The sequence below is a fragment of the Ursus americanus genome, chromosome 23, assembly GCF_024610735.1.
Source record: "Ursus americanus isolate L20-20 chromosome 23, mUrsAme1.1.p, whole genome shotgun sequence".
NCBI lineage: Eukaryota > Metazoa > Chordata > Mammalia > Carnivora > Ursidae > Ursus > Ursus americanus.
In genome coordinates this window covers 2,560,611-2,577,448 of record NC_142149.1, presented here as the reverse complement: position 1 = coordinate 2,577,448, position 16,838 = coordinate 2,560,611, and the positions used below count along the sequence as shown (strand labels likewise).

At 61.5% G+C, this 16,838-nt stretch overlaps 1 protein-coding gene across 2 annotated transcripts in view; it reads right to left on the bottom strand.

Annotated features, from left to right (window-relative positions):
• Window positions 1–279: 279 nt before the first annotated feature.
• The window catches only part of TBC1D16 (TBC1 domain family member 16), a 74,768-nt gene continuing 58,209 nt past the window's right edge, over window positions 280–16,838 (bottom strand). Inside the window, exons 4-12 of one of the 2 annotated variants that reach the window (XM_045814223.2) lie at window positions 14,976–15,137; window positions 13,843–13,990; window positions 12,715–12,882; window positions 12,119–12,267; window positions 11,451–11,585; window positions 10,541–10,727; window positions 8,549–8,728; window positions 5,830–5,976; window positions 280–5,333 (exon numbers count right to left, since the gene is read on the bottom strand). In XM_045814223.2, the coding sequence (XP_045670179.1) occupies window positions 5,085–5,333; window positions 5,830–5,976; window positions 8,549–8,728; window positions 10,541–10,727; window positions 11,451–11,585; window positions 12,119–12,267; window positions 12,715–12,882; window positions 13,843–13,990; window positions 14,976–15,137 (1,525 nt within the window). In that variant the 3' untranslated portion in view covers window positions 280–5,084. The remainder of the gene's footprint in view (window positions 5,334–5,829; window positions 5,977–8,548; window positions 8,729–10,540; window positions 10,728–11,450; window positions 11,586–12,118; window positions 12,268–12,714; window positions 12,883–13,842; window positions 13,991–14,975; window positions 15,138–16,838) is intronic. The other variant, XM_045814224.2, reaches the window with a different exon arrangement.

Genomic DNA, 16,838 nt, shown 5'->3' with positions numbered 1-16,838 from the left:
CATTTGCTGGGGGTTCACAGGCCTTCCCCAGCCTTTCACTAACTCTCCCACCGACCTCTCCAAGGCACAGGCAGGAGCCGCCCTTGCTCCCAGCCCTGCGGGCCCTGGCCTGCCCCTCTGCACCCCTGGCCATTTGCCCCCCCATCACAGAAACCCCGAGAAGCATCCACGGGCCTTCCTCGCTCTGCTGTGGGGGGCCCTCTGTGCCCAGCCCCGGAACCTGCCCCGTGCTGGCCTCACAAACCCACCAGACCTTCCGGAGGCGCCCAGCAGCATCCATTTGTTGTCAACGTGATTTTATTTCCTTTTAGGGGAATCCATGAGAACCGGAAGCACTGTTGGGGTCGTGGTGACCAGTCCTGGGCAGGGGGGCAGGGCCTGACTGACAGGTGATTGTATTCACAAAACAAAACAAAAGAAAACACAGAGCAAGAGTTGCTTGCCATGGACAACAGTCATCTGTTGATAATGGTGGACGTTCCGTTAAAATGCTCCTTCAACCGCAGAGCCCTGGCCTCTCTAAGCAGAGGAGCCGGAGAGAAGACGGCCCTGAGGTTGAGCTCTCTCTGAATCTGAAAGGTTCTCTTCCCACCTAGAAATTCAATGCGGTGTAATTAAAGGGCCAGATGCCTGCAGGCTGTGTGCACCCTGCCCTCTCCCTGCAGGCCCAGCGAGGCCCCTCCCTGGGTCCAACATCACTGACCCAGGAGGCCAGAGTCCCGCTCGCGTGGTTTGCACAGCGGAGGGGGTGAGAGCTTGCGCGCACGGACCACATTCCCGCTGAAGAGCCTTGCACAGCCACGCACACGAACACCTTGCAGGGTCGCTGAGGTTATGCTTCATGGTTGGCTTTTCTTGGTGGCAGGAGTGGGGTGGCACGGGGTGAATGTTACAGAAGAGGCACAGAGGTGTCCCGTCGGCCGGGTACGCGCAGCAAGGTGGGCGTGAGAGGGAGTGGGTTTGCTGACTCCCAAAGCGGGGAGAGCTCTGGAGTCGGGGACACGTGGCCGCTCTCCAGCAAGGCTGCTGAAGGCCAAGGTCGGTGGTGTCTTCCCTGAGTGTGGGGGGGGGTGGGTGGGCGTCATCCTTCTCATTCTACAGATGGGGAAGCTGAGGCTCAACACTGCTCACCCCCCAGGGGGAGCCCTGACCTCAGCCTTCACAACTTGGGAGGACATGAGCTGTTTAGTTTTGGGGCTGTTCCCTTTGGGCCAGGAATATCCAGAGAGAGAATGTCTTGCTCCAAGGGACAGCCTTGCTGTGTGGCTTCAGAATCCAGGCCTAATGGGACCCTGGGCTGTCTGGTTCCCTAGAGTCTCTGGGGAGTCCTTCCCTTGGCCTTGGGCCACCTCCTCTGGCCCAGCACATCCCTGTACGTGTGTGGGTCTTCCTGGGGGAACGCCTCTTCCTTCCTCTCATGCAGGGCAGCCACCTGGGGCCTTTGCTGGGCAGACAAACTGGAAGAGCCTTCCTACTCTTTGCCGGGTGAACCCTGGTGTCCCTGACACCTGCCAGCCCCCCTGCAGGGGAGGGGAGTTCAGATGGAGGACCGAGCCTTCTGAGGGGCACTGCCGTGAGCAGATTCCCCTCATCCTGAGGACTGCCATGCTCCCAGTGCTGTCTACCAAACAAGGAACGGCCACAAGAGCTCGGAGGGACCTCACAAAAACTGAAGGGGAAGTCACAGAGCACCACCCCCACCACGACGGCCCCCAGTCTTTGCCCCATTTCTGTACGTCCACCGGTCAAGGATCAGCGTGGCTGACTCTGCCAGCACTGCCACCTAGCCTGGGAGAAGCCTCCGTCTTAGGACCAGAAGCTTCATCCTGTCCGGCTGTCCTCCCCGGATGGGGCTTCAGGCTGGGCTCTTCTGGAAAAACTCAAAGGACACGTGCTTGAGGTCCCGGATTTGAAAACCGCTGCCCTGCCTAACACGCAGCTGATCAGGACAACAAGCCTACTGATGGCCCGCAGACGGAGGTGGCCAGTGGAACCAGGCCTCCCCTTCTGCACTGCAGACCCTCCTCGCCTGCAGAGGTGGGCTGGGGCCCCTCCCCACCCCATCCATTCCTCCCCCCGGATGGGCTCAGGGACACCAATTCCCACAACTTGTGGGTTCCAAGTCCTCCTGGCTGGGACTCGAGTGGAGCCTTCCGGAACAGCACACAGTTCTCCTCTGCACCTAACCAGGCCCCACGACCCCAGCCTGTGCGTCCCCCACCCTCGCGGGGCCCAGCATCCTCCTGCCATCCCTTCTTCCCTGGGAGCGTGAACCCTCCCTGGGCTGGCGAGCCCCTGCCATGCTGCCCTGTCTACGCCAGCAGGAGCGTATCAAAGCCTCCCTCTCTTCCCAGGGGCCCCGACGACATCCTGGACCGTCAGCGCAGACATTAGCGGTGGGGAAATTAAGTATGCGCGCACACGCACACCGGCCAATAACATGAAGTGTCATTTAAAAAAATGGGTTAAATAAGCAGAATCACCAAGGCTGGCTGTGCTGGGCTGATTATCCCATATTTGCACGTTTGGGAGGTGGGAAGGCTAGAAGTCTAATGACGGAATTATCACCTTAATGCCTTTTGCTGGCTGGGAATAATCCTGGGGCCGCAGGGTTTTTGGCTGGTTTCCTCTAATTGCACCCAGATTAAGGGAGCCCTGCAAGGCGGGCCTTCCCCAGCCCTCCAGAGCAGCCTTTCCTCAAAGAGCTCACACATCCAGGTCTTCGGCTTCTAAGATTCTGGCTGCTCTGAGAGGCGTAGATCTCCCGGGGGCCTGGCTCAGTGCAGGGGTGTGAGGCGGGAGCAGGGAGGGTGGGGTGGCACTTGGCATGGGGGTCTTGGGGAGCTGTGGGAGCCGGGAAATTCAGCATGAATGCTTTGTACCCAGGACCCTCCAAAGTGAAGGGATCCCTGGACCCCCCCCGCCCCCCGAGCAGCCCAAAGGCACGAGGAATCTCAGTAAAATGCATGGTTGCTGCCTCCCAGACTGGATGAGCTGAGGAGCAGACAACCTCCTTCCCCTTGGGCATCTCCCGCCTTTCCAGGGGAAGTCTTGCGCCCGACAGGAGAGCTCCCCAACAGGGCTCTTTGGACCAAAACTTCTTGGAGGGCGTGGAAGACGTACCCACGGCCCAGTGTCTTACCCTCTGAATTCCCAGCCCCCTGCTGTCACCGTGCAGCCCCTCTTGCTAAAGGGAGGGGTCCACTCCCCCAGCCCCGGATGCTGAGTCCGGCCATGGGACGAGCTTCAGCAATGGGATGACAGCAGGTGTGGCCTGCCCCGAGGCTTGGGAAGGCACCTGTGAATTTCTGCTCCGGCGCCTTTGCCTTGACCGAGGTTAGCTTGCAGCGGGATGCAAGAGACAGCCCCGATCCGATCTCTACGCTCGTGAGCAGCCCCTTCGGGGTGTGACTGTCAGCTGAGCCAGACATGGGAACACACCCAGACAAGACCAGAAGTGCCCAGTCTAAACCGCTGACCCTGGACGGGGTGGACGTGGGTCTGGGGGCTCCTCGTTACGCAGCACTGCTGCAGCAGTGGCCGATAACCCTGCTCACAGGCGGTGGTTTCCACAGCAGGATCAGGGCAGCGCCTTTTCTGCAGCGGCCTGGGGGCCAGCACAGAAAGGCAATCACCTTCTGCCAGGGGCAGAGCGGGTGAGAAGTCCACCCCCACCCAGCCTGGACTGCTCTGCTGGGCAGAAGCAGCCAGCACCCAGGATCTGGGGGCTGAGGGGGCTCCAGGGGCCTCTCCCCTGAAGGCTCTGGGAACTCGGAGATGCTGGTAACTTCCTCTCTTCTGCCGATCAATGTCTTTTTACAGTGGTGAGCAGCGTGTCTCTCTGTCCAGGGAGAAGAGTGGGGAGCAGGAAGAAGCCTGTGTCGAGGCTGCGTCTCCACGGGGACCTCAGCACCTCACGGGTGTGCAGGGGGATTCGGGGAAGGATTCACGCCTCCGTGATCCCACCAGCTCAAGACGTGGCTTTCTGTGCAGGCGGCTGGATGCCTCCCAGCTGGTTGGGAGCTCCCACGCCCTCCTCTGTCGCGGAATCCCAGAGGGAGCAACCGATAGAAATCTTCTGGAGGTGGGAGCTGTGTCCTACATTACGGTGTCGCTGCTGCGCCCGGCCACCTGAGCAGGCCCACGGTCACACGGTGCAGGCCCTGCAGGGAAGTGGGGGTCCTTCCAGGCCCCTTGGACGCCTCTGTCTCGGGTGCTCAGCTAATGCTCTCCCACTTCCCTCAGACAGTGGAGACTGGGCCGGCACACACCCAACCCCATCCACACGGCCCCCGGACTGGCTGTTGTGTTGGCTGAGGGTGACCTTAACGTCAGAGGTCCTCATGTAGGAACCCTCCCCGCCCCCCAGCTACAGGAGAGGGGTCCAACAAGCCCCAGCAGCCCACGGCTCAGGCTCGGCGGCAGGCAGGTTCCTTCACACACCGGGAATATAAAATGTGTAAGCAGGCACTGAAGTGCCCCCAGCTTCTCAGACCCTCAGACTGCTCCCACACGTGTCTATCCCGAAATCACCGGGGGTTTCATTTTTTCTTGCAGACATCTTCATATTCGCTTTGAATCTGAGCGAAGTGGAGACTGGCCGCTCAGAAAATGGGCCTGAGGAGGAGATGCGGCCGCTTGCAGAGATGTCCCAGGCCTGGCGGGACCCCCTTCTGTTTCTGCATTCCCTGTGCTGTGGGGCGAGCAAGCCTTCTCCTTCCTACTGCCTGGCAGCGCCGCCCACCGCTGCAGGAGCTGGAGGAGTCCCTGAGGCACGTCGACACCCACCCAAGGCAGGCAACCCGAGAAGCCCGCCAGCCAGCCTCTCCAGGCGGAAGGGCCGTGCATTCTGGCCCCGCTGTTTTGGGAGGTGACTTTTCTCTGGGCAGCTGGCGGGTCTTACTTCAGTCTCTCTGAGGCTCTGCTTATGTCAATTTGAAAAGCTTCCCTTCCTGTTGCCCCCAGTCTTTTCCCTTACATTTCTACCATGCCCCGTCCCCTCCATGCCCATCCCCACCCCCTCCCACGGGACCAGGACCTCTCCTGAGATCCCTTCCACCTTCGTCCAGCGCAGGGAGCCCCACCTATCTGCGGAAACCGAAGCCTTCCCGAGGCATCTTTGGGCCCTTCTTGACTTCTCTGGGGGGCTTGGGCGAAGGCGTTTCCACCATGCCCCCGTAGGGGCAGCTCTCCGAGCCCGGGTGGTGGCCCGTGCATTCCACGGCGGGCATGTATCCACTGTCCCACATGCCGGTCCCACACAGCTTGCACAGGTCATGCAGGCTGCAGGGAATGCGGGGCAGAAGCCGGAACTGGTGCAGCAAGCTCCGGGCCTGCGAAGAGAGCACGGAGTGGGTGCAGTGGGGGCGCTGGAGAGAGCACAGGTGCGGGGGGTGGGTGCGGTGCTGGGCCCGCTTCCTACCCACGCGACCCCTGGTCCCTGCGTCGCTCCTTACAGCCCCTGAAGACCACTACAGAGCATTCACATGGGGCATCACCGGCAGGAGTCGGGAAATGGGGAGTGGTCCGCCTTCCTTCCACCGGCCTTGGCTGAGATGTGGCTGCCCTCCCCCAAAGCTGCCTTCTCAATTTGCCTGGCTCTGGGCTTCGAGTGAGGTGCCCCAAGGTGGGGGGGGCCTGTCTATCCAGCGGGATAATTTGTTCATTCCACGCAGCGGAGGAGGCTCAGGTGTCCGGGCCTGATGGTGGACTAGCTGTGCCCTCCGCAGGGAGCGCCCTCAGGGGCACACCGGGACGCGCCTGCGTTCAAGCGCCGCCCCCGCGCTGGGCGTGTGGGTGGGGCCCTGTGGGGGAGGGGCAGATCCTCACCTTCCTGAGAACCAGCTCCCCGTTCATGTGCAAGGCCAGGTTTCCAAAGTGCAGAAGCATCTGGTCGGTGGCCAGCTGCTGCTCAATGACGTCATCCCCGTAGATGGCCACGATGGCCACGCAAATGAAAAGGTGGAAGTAATCCGTCTGAGGGGCAGGAGAGCGGGGTTCAGATCAGGCCCCAGGTGGAGGCCGAGTGCAGAGCTGTGGGGTGAGGCTGTCTGGGCTCCTGTGGTGCTGGGCAAGCCGCACCCCTCTTCGGCCTGTCTCCCCACCGGTACACGGGCGGAGGTGGGTACCTACACCCAAAGGCCGCTGTGACACGCAAAGGGGACGGAGCTCGCGCTACCCACGGGCTGTAGCTGGGGAGCCCCCTGGGTGCGCTCCGTCACAGGGGGCAAAGAACAAGCTTCCTCGAAGGCTGGCCCACGCTCATGGTGAAGTCTATTCATAAAGGTGCTGAGAAGAGCTCGTAAAGGCGTGCACAGAAGCTGGGTCGGAACATACTACAGTGGGCTGTGGACCATGCCCGGGAGGAAGAATGTTCTGGCAGCCACCCTCTGCTCAGTGTCTTCCTCCCTCCAGGCTGAACATCCCAGCTCTTGCCCCAGAGATGACCCCTAGGTCTGTTGCTGAGAAATGGAGAAGATCCTAGAGGAGCAAGACAGCTTCCCGACGGCCCCCACGGAGTGGTACAATGATCCTGCTGTCTTTCCCTGTCTCCGCAAGGCCTCCACTGAGGACCTTGCTGCCCTCCTTGGAGACCACCTCACACCACTGCCCAGCAACGCCAGGCCGCAGCAGGACGCCGGCGCTCGGTGGGCTGGCGCTTGGCTGGGCCGCATCCTGTGTGCTCTCCTGCCCGGATGCTAGGAGGGTGCCCTGCCTCCAGCTCTCACTGGCTCCCCAGGGCAGAGGAAGAGTAAGGAGCACCAGGAAGCCCGTGTTTAGTCTCCCAGGGTCGACCGGCCAGCCGGACGGAACAGCTAGGCCGGCCGGGCGGAGCCCACAATTCCGGCCGAGGTTAGAGTCAGCAAATGCCCCGCGCCCTGCCCGCTGCAGACAGACCGTCCCCCAGCCTGTGGGGCCCCGGGCTGCCTGGCCCCTTCCTTTGAACTAATCCGGGATGGATTTGTTCTTGCTTTGGTGGGAGACAGCAGGATTCCGGGAACGGGGGTGTGCAGCTCCTCTCAGAGAGGAACGTGGGGAGGAAGGGGTGAGGCACGTCCCACACGGGGCTGGGCAGCGGGACAAGACAAATTCCATTCACGGGACAGGCCCGGGGCAGGCCAGCTCGCACAGACACACTAGTCGTAAACAGAATAGGCCTTAGACCTTTCTTTCTCAGGGGTCACTTCAAAAGAGACACCCCCCCCATGGTGCTCACTCCTGAGGAAGTAGCCCACTCCCACTCCCATCATCAGACCACCTCCCCACCCCTCCCCACCCCTGTGCCACTAAAGTCATCAAGGGGCGGGGCCAACGGGGCCAAATTCGGTGCAGGATCTGAAAGACATAAACTTGATTAGTGAACTTCACGCAAAACGGCCGGTGCCGGAGACGTCCAGATGGGCCTCTCCACAGTGTCCCCTAGATCTCGTTACACTTGGGATGTAGACAGAGCACAGGGGTGAAATCGCCATGCCAAGGGGCTCCGGCGGCTGGGGGACGCTCAGAGTTCGCTTCTAACGGTAGCCTAAACGTGATGTCACGAGGGCGGCAAATCTGCTGCTGGAGAAACACACGACGAAACCCGTGCAAAGCAGATGTGACGCAAAAAATACAGCGTTTTGGACCATCCAGGCCGTGCTTCCCTCAAAGAACGCAGAACTCGCCCCGAATGCACAGGCCAAGCCCACTAGTCCAGGCAGAGCAGCACAGCCAGACCTGGGCCAGGGGTGCGGGCGGGCGGGTACGGACACGGCCTGGGGCACCGGCGCGGCTTCCTGGGACTCGCTGCCCTCAGAGACGTCCTCCAGCAACGGCGGCAAGGGTGCGTCCGCAGGCCGGCTTCCCGGCTACACGCGGGGCCTGTCTGATGGAAGCCGCCGGCTCACGGCGAGAGCAGAGCCCGCTCTTGCAGAAAGGTAAGGATCCTGGCCACCTTCCGGCGGCATCAATACTATTTTTTTTAAAAGGCTGATGAATCCAAAGAGACTTGCCCATCCTTTAACACGGCCAGCTTGTTGCTAATTTGGGTGTTAAGGCCATGTGACAGGGCCGCACGCTCTCGCGGGCTTTGCAGTGGAAATCTGGGGAGGGACGTTGGGTCCTGGGCTCTCCAGAGGGGCTGACGGGGACGCAGGGTCTCAGGCTCTTTCCCTGAGCAGTCCCGAGTGAGCGAGCAAGTGGGCGGGGAGGGAGGGCCAGAGGCCTGGGCTGCAGGGGCGATGTCTTTCACACTGATTGGATGTGGCAGCAGGGAGCTCGGCCCAGGACGTAGTAATAAGCACCCTCAGCGGGCAATTCGCATCTGGTTCAGTTTCTCAGGAGGGGGAGCTGCAGGTCTGAAGCCAGGCCCGAGGGATAAGGGATGAGGGACAAGGGACGAGGGACGAGGGACAAGGGAGACCACGAGGCCACGGCCTGGGGCGCTGCTGATGCATGGGTTATGGGGGCTGGGGTTGCAGAGGAGGGGACCCCAGGGCCGGTGCACGTTGACGCAGGCCCGCCCCGCCCTCCTCGCAGAACGCGGGGGACTGCGCCTCCCCTGGCTCACCTGGTAGTGGGCCCAGCAGGCCTCCCAGATCCGCAGCGCCTCGGCCTCGGGGAACTCGCGCTTGAAGCACAGCAGGAGCCAGCGGTGGCAGAAGAGCATCTGCAGGCCGTCCTCGCCCAGCGACACCAGGTGCTGGTAGAAGCGCAGGTGCGTCAGCCGCAGCAGCTCCCGCAGGTACAGCTGGGGGTGAGGCCAGGACCACTGAGCGCCCAGGCTCCGCCCAGGACGCCCGCTCCCACGGTGGCCCTGCCTGGGGCGCGTCTGCCCCGGAAGCACACATGCCGAGCGCCGGGCCTCCGTGGACTGCGTGCCCGCACCCGCTCCCGTTGTCCTGCTGCTGGAATCGGATGCACACCTGTGTGGGCTAGTGTATCCAAATTCCAGACGGTTCTGGAGTCTGCCCTGCTGTGGACGGGGAGGCTCCCGGGCCTTAGCCACCACACAGCGCTGTTCCTGCGGCTCCCTCGTCCCAGGAGGGCGAGCAGATTACCCCCAGCCCAACCACCTTCCCATCGCTAAGATCCAGCATCTCCCAGAGCTGACTCAGAGCAGGGAGGGGGCATTTCTGAACCTCAGGGAGCTCATTTCCGGCACGTAAGGTCACCACTCGGTGACGTGGCTGGGGGACGAGATCGAGGCTCCTTGTGGCAGTGCTCAGCTTGGGCTGCTGCCTTCAGAGCCCTGAGAATGCCCATCTCCTGCAGCTAGTGTGTCACGGGGCCACGTCCCGCATCAGCTGTTGGGGGCCAATCGCGTCAGACCCCATAATTCTCTCCCCATGTGCCAGGAGAGCCTGACATCACAGGGCCGATGCAGAGAGGGGGCAGCCAGGGGTGGGTTGTCTGTGGGGGGACCTGGGGCAGGGCTCCGTGAATCACAGCCCACCCACCCCAAGCAGCCCATCAATCCCACTGGACACAGCCGCTGGGGCGGCACCAGCCCGTGGAGGGGCTGATTCTGAGGATGCTTTCCGACTGGCCAGTTTCTGCACCGTGTGGCCCACCACAGGGTCAAGACCACGCATGTGGCTTAGCCCTCCCTTACCCCATGCTGACGTGCTCTGGCCTTCCAAGCCACACCTCCCAGATCCTGGCTCCCTGGTCCTCAGATCCCTTCCTGCTGCGCTCGGCCCCCATTCACAAGTCAGGCTCTGGCTCTGCTCCGCTCCTTCCTCATCGCTCCTGACATGGCCGGTCCCCAAAGCCCAGGCCGCACAGGATCACTGCCTGAACCTGTGCTTGGCCAAGTCCGCCTGATCTACCGGCCTGACTTCCTATCCCTGTTAGCTTCCCGGCGGGGTTCTCTCTGGGACTAGACAGCCAAGACCACAGCCCAGTGCCCTCCACCTGGCACTCGGCAGGTGTCTGGAACACACAGGTGCTGCCTAGACTGCCGAGTGAGGGCTCCGGGCCCCCCCTTACCAGCTCTGCCTGTCCCCCCACCCCCCAGCCCAACATTCAGAGCTGCTGGTCTGTGCCGGTGAGGGGAGGCCATGAGGAAGGGGCGAGCTGGCTGGGCACTGCAGGGGAGGCTGGCGGCCAGGGGTGGGGCGTGGCAGCTCCCCAGGGGCCCCAGGAGCCCCTCCCATTCCTGCATCCTGTGTCGGACCCCTGCAGGGAGCAGCCCAGATGTACCTGAGGACCCACCTTAGAAAGCACAGGGCCAGGTGTGACAGGCCTCCCCTTGCTCACTGCTCCACCAGGGAGCCTGGGCTGCAACGCCACACCCGCGGAGGAGCCTCCCTGCACAGCCCAGCCTGCAGGGGGCATGGGGTGGGGCTGGCAGCAGGCATCCTGGGACAGAGGGATCGCAGGTGCTCCTCCCAGGGAGTGGGGCTAAGCCTCCAGTCCCCATTGGCAATGCCCACCCTTGGCTTTTTCCGCCTGTTGACCACAGCAGCCATGCCCCAGGCGGCCCCGAGACCTCAGGCAGCACCGGCGGGGGGCGGCGTGCTCTCCTGCGGCACACCGGAGCCCATGTCCCCAGCCTCACCAGCTGCTTCTCCATGTCCTCGTCCCGAGGAGAGCTGACGAACAGCGTGTTCTGCATCAAACCCACGAAGCACCAGAAGGTGTCGGACTCATCCCGGACCTCGGCCAGGATGGGCGCCACAAGGTCCGACATGCCCTGGAAGTAGCCGATGGCGGGGTTGTGCACGGCGTAGTTCAGCAGGATTCTCCTGGTGACCCGGGCCGGAGAGCAGGGAGTCAGCGAGAGCCGGCCTCGACGCGGCCCACCCTCCAGGCTGGAGACCCCAGGCTGCCGGGATGTCCCCCTTCGCCTCCGTCTCGGGGCAAGGAAGGCAGCTCTGGGGCCTGTCCTCAGGGTCTGGGGAAATGCAGTGGCCTACAGTAGCCCCTCGCCAGGCCAGACCTCCAGAGCAGGGGAAAGACGAATGTGGGTCTGATTTTCTTAATGGCGGCTGCCCGCCCGTGACAAAGGGTGGGCTGGCAGGGACATTTTTACGGGCTGCTAATTTCTGCAATCCTTCGCCAGGCAGCAGAATGTCAGGGGTGCCAGCCTCGGGCTCTGTGTGGTTTTATGGGCCTGAGGACCACCTGTTGGGAGGCTCAGTGGGAGCCTCATCCAGGGCCGTGTGAGCCGAGCAAGCCAGGCTTGGTGGAGGCCCAGGGGATGGGAGGCTTTGCTGGTACCCCGGGGAGGGACCCGCCACAAGACATTGACTGGTGTTGCCTAAACTAGCTCTGAGCCTCTGCTTCTGCGGTGTTGACTGTATGAACCTGGAAGACACACCCCACCCCTGCTGCTGTTCCTTTCCTTCCCAGACGCTGGCGGAGGCCCAAGCGGTCAGGTGACCCCGCGTGGCAGGTGAGGAGGTGGGATGGGGGAGCAGGGCTCTCCTCCCCTGGGGAGAACCCCGCTGGCTGGGGAAGGTGGGTACCTCATGCTCTCCACGTTCGGATTGTCTTCGCCTCGGAAGAACTGGTTGCTCCGATCGGTCCGAACCACGTCTTTGTCCACGGTGAACTGCACGTCGCGCCAGAACGCTCTGTGCTCCTCAGGGGTCATGGAGAGCCTGGCGCAGAGCAGAGCGCCGCCCCGCCGGGGCTCAGTGAGCAGCACACACGCTCCAGGCAGGGCCCGCCCCTCCCCACCCCTCCCCACCCTTGCTCCTGATGGGGGCTGGGCTGCTATCACCGGCAAACCCTCCAGCTCCCCACTGACTGGGGGGGAGCGGGTTATCCAGTGTTGGAGAGCGGAGCTGGCCGTGGCCTGGGCCAGCCAGGCCCGGAGAGACCTCAGCCCTTGGCTCCAGGGGGCCTCTTGGCCACCTCCCCCCCCCCCCCCCCCCCCCCGCCAGCCCAGCCATCACGGCGGGAGATCGGGGCCTAGTGCAGTCTGTTGAGGACGAGCTCTCAAACCCTGACACGGAGCTAAGGAGCTCCGCCGCCCCAGGCCGAGCGCTGGGGATAATGACGGCACTTATCCAAGCCTATCGCTCCGAGCCTGGGACCCATTTTCCAAAGAAAGTCTGGGTCACGGAACATATGATCAGTGCGGGATTGCGCTGCAATTGCCTCTCTGGCCGACCTCCCCGGCGGCCCTTACCTCTTCTGCTGGATCTCGGCGTATTCCCGGCGCTTCTGCGCCCGCAGTGCCTCCCTCTCCTGCGACGTGGACTCGAGGCTGTAATACCGCAGCAGGAAGGGCCAGACCTCCCCCCGGATTGACACATCAATGCCTCCGAAGAAAATGGCCTGCAGGAAGCGGCAAAAGTTGGGGAGGGGCCAACACAGGGCGGCTCAAAGCACCCCCAATCCCCCCCAGTTCCCGGAGATTTGTGTTTTGGGGGCTTTGCTGCGGCTCGGTGACAACTGATGCCTTGATTCAGGTCGCTGTGATTTGCACATGTTTGGAGGGAAAGTGGCGGCCCTCCATTCCCATACAGGACACAGCCAGGCTCATTTCAATGTCAATGCCCACCCTGGTGTGTCGTTCTCACGTCATGGCCTAATCCCGGTTTTGGAAGCGCTGCATTTCACCACGAGCTCTTGTATGCAGGCCGATGCCGGGTCCCCCAAACCCGCTCAGGAGGTTTCCTTTTCAACGCAGAGTCTTTGATTGCTTTATCTGCCCGTCCACACAGAGCCTCCCGCACAAGGGTGCGGCCCCCCAGGAGGTGGCCCTGGGTGCCCCCGGCTTACCTTGCGCAGTTTGTACCCCTCCTCCACCTGGCCCAGCTCGTTCAGGTGGCGCAGCCAGGCCGCCACATCCAGCCTCTTGTACATGCTCTCCTCGGGGTGCGTCTCGGAGGAGGGCAGTTTGGGGCGTCGGATGGAGAACTGCATGCAGGTTTTCTCATCGGCGACCTGCTGGCCCGGAGAAACTCCGGGAGATAAGAACCTCACGGGCGGGCCACCGAAGCCAGCCGGCTCTCCCCAGGACAAAAAAGCTCCTCTCCTCCCCACCCCCGAAAGGAGGGGGACCCAATCTCCCCTCATACAAACCCCTAGATGGCAAATATAACTGGACGCAATTAAAATGAAAATACCTTCATCTTCACATCAGTTTCCCCGGGTCGCTGGGCTCCCCCGGCCACTCCCACCGACCCAAGGACCAACCGACGCCCCCCCCCCCGCTGCTGCCCCCACTCTCCCCACGACCCCCGGCCGGCCGCAAAAAACGGAATTAATGCCTCATACGGCCCAACTTCCCTCTGCCGGGAGGGCCTGCAATAAATTACATGTGATTGGCCACAAACAAAGGGACCGCTGTTCCCCGAGCAGGGAGCCCGCCTGTCAGGTTGTCTCCACGGGCAGTCACGAATCCAGGGCAAAACCGCAGCTGACATTTAATTCAAAAATCAAAGGTTGCTCAACGTAGGGGGAAAAGCAAGCCACACTACTGTAATAAGGGGAGCCAGCAGGAGGCTCTGTGGGAAGGAAGGGGATCTTAAAGTCAGCCCCTTTCTAATAAGCACATACAGTATCTTGAACAGATAATTAAAGAGCTCTTATTACATTTGTATGTAGATCGAGCAAAATATGGCAGGAAGCCTTGTCAAAACATGATTTTTCAAGTGCAGAGCACTGACTTTACAAGAAGACCTGGGCAGGCTTCAGATCCAAATTTGCTGCTCTACCAGCCACCCAGCGACCACGACCGCCAGGGGCCACCGAGGGTCACACCCCTGAGGCCTTTGTGCGGCTGGGGGGGGGGGAGCCCTTGACCCCCTGTGGGCGGGAAGGGCAGGGGGCGGGTCTGGCAGCTGGGGGACTCCTGGGGTGGGGTCTCTCGACACCGCTCGCCCCCCACCCCCCCTGCCCTGCTACCTGGTCCTTGAGGTGCGTCTCAGCGCAGTATTTCCACCGCTGAAACACGTCGGACAGCTTGTCCAGGCCACCGTGATGGAAGTGGAAAACCTTGTACTGGCTCTCCCGGCTGGCGATGACCAGCTGGCCGCTGGTGCAGGCCTCGTCGCTGGGCAGCCGCGGCAGGGGGAAGGGAACGGAGCGATGAATATGGAAACACCAGCTTTTATTTCCAAGTATAATCAGAGGCCCCTATCGCTGACCTCAGAGGCAGGAAACAGGAAGGCCCCTGGAGTTTGGCTGCTGGCCGCAGGGGGACAGCATTACACCCACACAGAACCCACTACCCCCTTGGCTGAAGAAGGCAAAATAGCCCTCTCGTGGAGAGGCCGGGAAGGAGGACTGTCCTGGCTCCCTGCAGGGCTGCCTGAGAGGCCTTGTGTCCCCACCCCGTATGCTCCCTCCTCTCTGGGAGGTCCAGGGGTGGATGGCGTTGGGGGAATCCGATTTTGACCCCAGGGGGCGGGGGGCGGGCACTGAGAGAGCTTCCTCCATCAGTCTCTCGGATGGATTCCTCCTCTCACTCCGGGAGACTCCTCCACGGAAACTCACTGCACATCCAACAGGACCATCAGCCCAACCCCACCCGGCCTTCCATAAATGGCTAGAATGTGGCTTGGGTCTGGGACCCTATAGGGACACGCCTGCTTCGAGCACAGGTCTCCGGCTGGGGCTGTTCTGTGGCTGGGCTTCTGTGCTTTTCAGGAGAGATCTGAGGCAGCCACGAGACAGGACACTAATAGGGATGGTGAAGAGAAAGGGGAGCCTCCCTCCGGAAAGCCAGGGCTCCATCCCGCACACACAGGCCTCTCTGGGGGTCTCTGTGCCGCCCCCGTCTGGCTGTCTCTCCAAGCCAGAGTTTCAAGCCACAGCAGGCCACCATCGCCCTGAGGGCAGACAGAAGAGTCTGGTAGCTGCCCCGACCCGCTTCCTGGGGGCAGCCATCGTGGGGGGGTACCACTGCCCCCCAGCTTAGTGATGTCAGGGAGCAAACATTTGGGACAGCCTGCAGTGGCCCTGGACACGAAGCCCCGCCCGCCGGCACAGCGGCACCACCAGCCACCTTCCGGGAAGCGCCCCGGAGAGGCTCTCACCTGAAGAAGAGGCGGAGGGAACGCATCTGCCCCAGGTCCACGCGGAAGACGCCGCAGATCTGCTCCAGGGCACAGGCCCTCTGTGGCTCGTCCCAGCGTGGGGTCTGCAGGAGGCTGGTGCCGTCGGGGAAGCGCAGGTGGGCGTCGGCGCTGGAGGGGGAGCTGGTGGGGCAGGTGGTGTGATGGCCACACGGTTCCCTGTCCGTGCGGCCATGGGGACAGGGCAGGGAGGGTGTGGGGGAGACATTTCCACATGGGCCCAGGCGCGAACACACACACAGACGGGGCTGGAGACGCCGTGCGGGTGGCGGGCTCTCCACAGACACCCGTGAGCGAAAGCGTGAATGAGTCCCATCACAGTCATGCCCAACCCCGTTTTCGTGTGGAAGGGAAAGCATGTTCACAGTCAAAGGGCGTCCCATGTCAACCGAGGCAGTAAGCTGCCCTAATGACAGACGAGGTCACCCTGGCAAGCCCTCACCGTGTGCCCCTGGGCAGGTCACCAAGCCCCTTTGAGCGTTTGTGTCCTCAGGTGCAAAGGGAGGATAATGCCCGGGCCTTGCACAGGATCAATGGGCGCTGGGACCCCGGTCCTCAGAGCGCTCTACGAGAAGCTGTTTCGTGACCTCTTTAGCCAGTGTGGGGCTTCCAGTTAAGCCCCGTTAAGTTCCTATTTTCCTGAAAAAACACTGGTTCTGTTTACGGTTTAGTAAGAAAGCATGAGGGTTATTGATACTCAAAATACGAATAACGAACATCTATTAAACACTCAGTGGAGGCCTGGCCCCGTATTAACCACTCCTCACGAGCATTTATGGCATAGAATCCTCACAATAATCCTTCAAAATGAGTTGTGTCATTACCCCCCTTGTACAGAAAAGGAACTGAGGCCCAGAGAGGTTAAGTAGCTTGCCCAAGGTCACACAGCTAGCAGGTGGTGCAGCTGGGAGGTGAACCCGAGCTCTGCGGCCCAGGTCCTCACCAGCATATTTTATTGTCTCTAAGTTCCAAGTCCAGCAACACAGCCCCACTCATTCTGTTTTACTTATTTATTTATTTTTTAAAAGATTTTATTTGAGAGAGAGAGAGAGAGAGAGACACGTGTGGGCAGGCACAGAGGCAGAGGAAGAAGCAGACTCCCCACTGAGCAGGGAGCCTGATGTGGGACTCGATCCCAGGACCCCAAGATCATGACCTGAGCCGAAGGCAGATGCTTCACCGATGGAGCCTCCCAGGTGCCCTATTCTGGCTTTTTTTTTTTTTCAAAGTTCACAAATTTGTTTAAAACCCCAGTTGCAAAATGTTTTCTTACGTGGGTTCGGCCACACCACAGGTTAACCCCCATGGTTAAGTGCCATCTCTAGAGATTTAACAGCAAGATCTAGCAAATGGCCACTGAAATGCCACCAGAGTAAAGGCACGCATCAGTTCCAGGCCCCCGCCCCAGCATCCGACAGAGATGCCACAGCGATCGCCTTGTCCCGTCTCCCTGTTTGAGCCCAGAGCATGGAAGTGTCGGAGGCGGTTAATCCCAAGGCAGCTTTTCCTGCAAAAGGCACCAGGTCTCTCCACAAAGCCACTCTGGGTGGTTCGAGCACAATCCCTCGTCATTTGGAACTTCCTCAAAGAGAAAGACTGGCTCTTTAGAACCTTTGCTGCTTCTAGAACCACGGTCCTGGTGTGTAGCATGCTTTTCTTCCCTCCCTGTCTCAGGAAGTGGGCTGAGCCTGGTCCTGCCGTTTCCGTGGGGGCCCCTGGGCTTTCCAACGGGACAGACTCAGGTGAAAACAGGTAGCTGGATGGGAAGGGAGGCCCATGAGCAGGTCCACTGTGGCTATGCTGTAAACGCAGACCCAAAAAGGC